Raw genomic sequence first — 4,445 nt, forward strand, 5'->3', positions numbered from 1 at the left:
AGAGGACATAGTTGGAGAGAAAAATATTTCCACCGGTGAGGACTGGCCATCTGGCATTTCGGCCAAATGCCAGATGTGCTGGTACATTTATTGCCTAGTGTGCCTGTCTAACTTGTTGTTTTTTTTGCAAAATGATAATTATCTGGCTAATAATGGGGTCCTCGAAGAAAGAAAAATCTGGATTGTCAGAAATGCCAAAGCCCATTTATGGTCCCAGTCCACCTGTATTTGCCCAAGGTGTAAATCTTTCATAGAGAAAGGACTCATGTTTGGCTAATTGACGTAGATATAAAATTAATTAATTCACATCCTAATTTGCATAAGAGTTACAGTAAAGCCATGCCAATAAGTTAGAGGACAATGTCATTATCTTACAGTAAATACCTACTGAAACAGAGGAGAAATGGACTAGACAGTCTAGATATTTTACGCACTGTACTTACTGTACAAGTGAGATGCAGAATCACCATACAGATGAGTAGTGGGGTCATCTTGCAGTCCATCCTGAGTGGTTACTCTCGCCTGCCCTGAACTAAATGGACTGGGGACTGGTGCAGTACTGTGATCAGTAGGAACCTTTTTTCTCTGATTTGTGGGAAAATACAACAAATAACACCCTTCCTGGTAGGTGTGTGAACTGACACTGCACTTCTTACAAAGAGAGCATTTATTGTAAATAATATATATATATTATTATTTACAATAAACATATATATATATGCAGTATGTGTAGTCAGATATATTCTCATGGTGTGTAAGCACCAGGTCTCTCCTAAATATTTGTGTATGTGGTTGCAGAGATGTTCTGTAGACAGCGTGTATGAAGAGATGTACAGTGTGTATAAATGAATGGTTTATTAGGTTAAAAACAGACAGTCATACAACAAAAACAGGATTCTCTATTAGATTATTTCTTACAAGCTGTCAAAGTGATGGCTATTTAAGGCTGGACAGGATCATTAAATAAATCTAACATATAGACTGTTCAAATTACAGTTTCTTTGTTGTGTGTAAAATGCCATACTAATGTCAGTTACCAAAAGCAGTTTTATTAGGCTACCAATAGTACTTGGAGTCTTGTGACAGTGGTTATATTTCACTGCTGCTGAAGGCATCTGACATCAGAGTACACTGCATCCTCTCTGCTGGTCTTCTCTCTCGCTGTTCTAGAGGAGGACTTCTTCTTGGGGGTGAAACTGACAGCTGCATAGTTCAACACGTCACTGTCTTGATTCTGAGGGGGGTGGAGCCATGAGAAAATACATTATGATGACAGCATGAAGTACTATATAGTGTTTCTATTCTCCTCTACAACACTCTACAAAAGACATGACTGTTCAGACTGTACACCCACTACAATGACCTGACAGTCAGTGGAACAGAGACAGAAGTTCCAAAATCAACAACGATCACAAAGATCATAAGGCTTCATCTAGTACAGTGACGTATTACTTCCAAAAAAGCTTAATAACACAAAAAGCATACATAAACTGACTTCTAGCTGTAAGGAAAGTTAAATAGCAGTTGTAAAGAAACACTTGTAAAAACTGAAAATATACTGTATTTATACATTTTGACAAAATTACCTGATTGCCAAACGACTTTGGGACATCTGTCTTCCCTTGAAAGATTGAAATAGAGGAATACCAGCAATTAATATGAAGAAAATACGTTTTCTGTTTAACCTCGTGTAGTTAGTTAACTATGCTTATAACTTGGAAATTGAAACGATGTTTGCAGAATGTACATTTTATTGACATGAAACATTAGACTTGATATAAAGTAATACCTCCGCCATCTCTGTTCAGAGTCTTGCACAGCGCCCAGACCAGTAGAAGGGTCACTATCCCCAGAACGATGTTGGAGACGACCAAGGCCACAACAGTAGGACTCAGATCAAATGGAGAATCGTGCTCTGGAACTGTGGAGAATGTACAGGTATTTTGTATTAATTAACCCTTAGTAGTAAGACCATCAAACAATAAAACAATGCACCAATAATCTAATGGTGGTACAGCTCTATCTTGTTGTGACAAAAGTATGTACTTTTTTTTAGGTTAATTTTTCTGAATATATCATTGTGCTGATTTACAGATTAAATGGGAATTACCTTCAATATCCATATTGGTCCCGTTCCCAAACAGTATGTCCCCACATGAGGCCACAGCACAGTAGTAAGTCCCTGCATCAGAGAGGCTGAGGTTCCTCTTGGGGAGGCTGTAGACACAGCTCTGTGTAGGAGACCCAGCCTCAGGGCTCTTCTCACACTGATCACTGCCGTCTCCATGGGTGTAAATGATTCCTGGATGGGATTCTCCTGAGACATGTCTGAACCAATAGACACTGTGGTCTCCTGCACAGGTCTTAGTGTGTATTGTACAGTTCAGCGTCACAGAGTCTCCTAGCTGGACTGACTCAGAAGCAGGCTGCTGTACAACAGTATCACTGTTCAACTGAGCACCTTTGAAATTAATAAATAATTTTTCAATATTACATCCACAAATAAATTTGTTTTAATTAACCAGCATTTGTTTTCCTCTTACATTAATGTGATTGTTGTGGATTGTAGTTAGATTAAAATGTTTATATGCTTTGCAAGAACAACAATTTTCCTAATAATCCTGTTTACATTGGCAATCAAAATAAAATGTATACCAGAAGGAGCATGTTCATTTTGGAGAGCATATTTCATTCTGTGTTAAGACAGCATATTTCATATTTTTAAGAGAGCATATTTCATATTTTTATGAGAGCATATTTCATTCTGTGTTAAGTTTGTAGCTACGTGAAAACAACTTTTAAGACACATACATTGTTGTTCCGAACGGACTTTCCTCGTGCTAAAGGGCTAGCCGTGCTCGACTGGTGCTAGCACATGCACAGATCAAATACACCACCGGAACGCCAATGACGGTGATGACATGTCCTAATAACTCCATAACCAGGTGTTTTAATCGCCGTGTGCGTACTACGATCACGACCTTACGCCGAGTAAGGTGTCTACATGACTAACACCGTTCTCAGCCTTCTGCCATAATCAGTTTAATAACAAATTACTAGTGTGCATGTAAACGTACTTGTTGTAAATACTGTGTTATCATTACCTTTAACCATCAAGGCGGTTCCAGGTCCAAACTCTACAAAGTTTAAGTGCAAAACTCCACAGTAGTATATTCCAATGTCCTCTGGCTTCGTAGCAGATATAGTTAGATGACATTTTCTTTTTTCTATCAATACACCGAAACGCCCGTTTCTAAAGTTACCAAAATATTGTACATGTTTGTAAAAGATCTCTGCCTTTGCCACACACTGGAGTTTCTTGCCAGTGGTCATCTTGTACCACACCATGTGATCAACATTACTGGTTACATGGCATTCAACTGTCACGCTGTCCCCCAACTTTGCTGCTAGGAATGGAGCAGGCTGAGAAATCTCAGATGATTTAGTCACATCTGAAACAAAATCAGGTATTTCCATTGAGAAAAAGACAGAATACCAAACACTTATTATTGAACCCAGATTGAAAGTAGACTTTCTTAGGAATGTGTCACTTACAAGAGTTGCAGAGAAGAAGAAAGACCAAGAGCTCAACCATGTTGTCCTCACCCCTAGCTTTTCTGGTGCAGGGGTGATTTGTTAAGTGCATCCTGTACAAAGTCAGACTCACATATCTTATGTCTGATTGGTCAGATCTAGGTGGCATCTGATTGGTCTGTCAGATTTGTATGTTCGGCACATCATCTGATTTGCTGCCGAGTAGGTCATATGTGGAAACAGGAACAGTCTTTCTATGAAGTTTGAATCAGTGTCACTTTTCAAGAATGGATACAAACACAAGACAATACAACCTGAACATATGATGTTTGGATCAGAGGGTCACCCATGCTGTGAGTTAGTAAACTCAAAACTACTTAGGGACTTCCCTGTCTTTACTTTGACTTCACAGTTCACCTAGAGGGTGATTTTTTTAACAGTTTAATATATCTAAACGTTAACATATAACATGATGAAAATAAACTAGGATGTAATAACAAACTCCTGAAGGAAGCAGTGATTTCTGATCAGAAACCTTTATTCAATTAGCATATTTAAGACATTAGAGATACAGTGAAAGCCTACTTATCAAATATTCTAATACGAATAGCTTCTGCAGGTTACAAGTAGACCTATTTCCTATTTTATTTATGTCACACCCTGACCATAGTTTGCTTTGTATGTTTCTATGTTTTGTTTGGTCAGGGTGTGATCTGAGTGGGCATTCTATGTTGTGTGTCTAGTTTGTCTGTTTCTGTGTTTGGCCTGATATGGTTCTCAATCAGAGGCAGGTGTTAGTCATTGTCTCTGATTGGGAACCATATTTAGGTAGGCTGTTTGGTGTTGGGTTTTGTGGGTGATTGTCTCCTGTGTTAGTGCCATACGGGACTGGTTCGGGTTTACACGTTAGT

The 4,445-nt window shown here is 38.7% G+C and overlaps 1 protein-coding gene across 1 annotated transcript; it reads right to left on the reverse strand.

The window, feature by feature from the left end:
- Nucleotides 1–849: 849 nt before the first annotated feature.
- Nucleotides 850–3,633, reverse strand: LOC124013721. Its single transcript, XM_046328171.1, has 6 exons — nucleotides 3,556–3,633; nucleotides 3,105–3,452; nucleotides 2,111–2,461; nucleotides 1,790–1,921; nucleotides 1,587–1,621; nucleotides 850–1,234 (listed from the first exon to the last, which is right to left on the reverse strand). Exons 1-6 carry the CDS (start codon nucleotides 3,593–3,595, stop codon nucleotides 1,097–1,099), a joined length of 1,044 nt encoding a protein of 347 aa, XP_046184127.1. The 5' UTR covers nucleotides 3,596–3,633; the 3' UTR covers nucleotides 850–1,096.
- Nucleotides 3,634–4,445: the final 812 nt, after the last annotated feature.

This window comes from Oncorhynchus gorbuscha, linkage group LG25, assembly GCF_021184085.1.
Source record: "Oncorhynchus gorbuscha isolate QuinsamMale2020 ecotype Even-year linkage group LG25, OgorEven_v1.0, whole genome shotgun sequence".
Taxonomy (NCBI): Eukaryota; Metazoa; Chordata; class Actinopteri; order Salmoniformes; family Salmonidae; genus Oncorhynchus; species Oncorhynchus gorbuscha.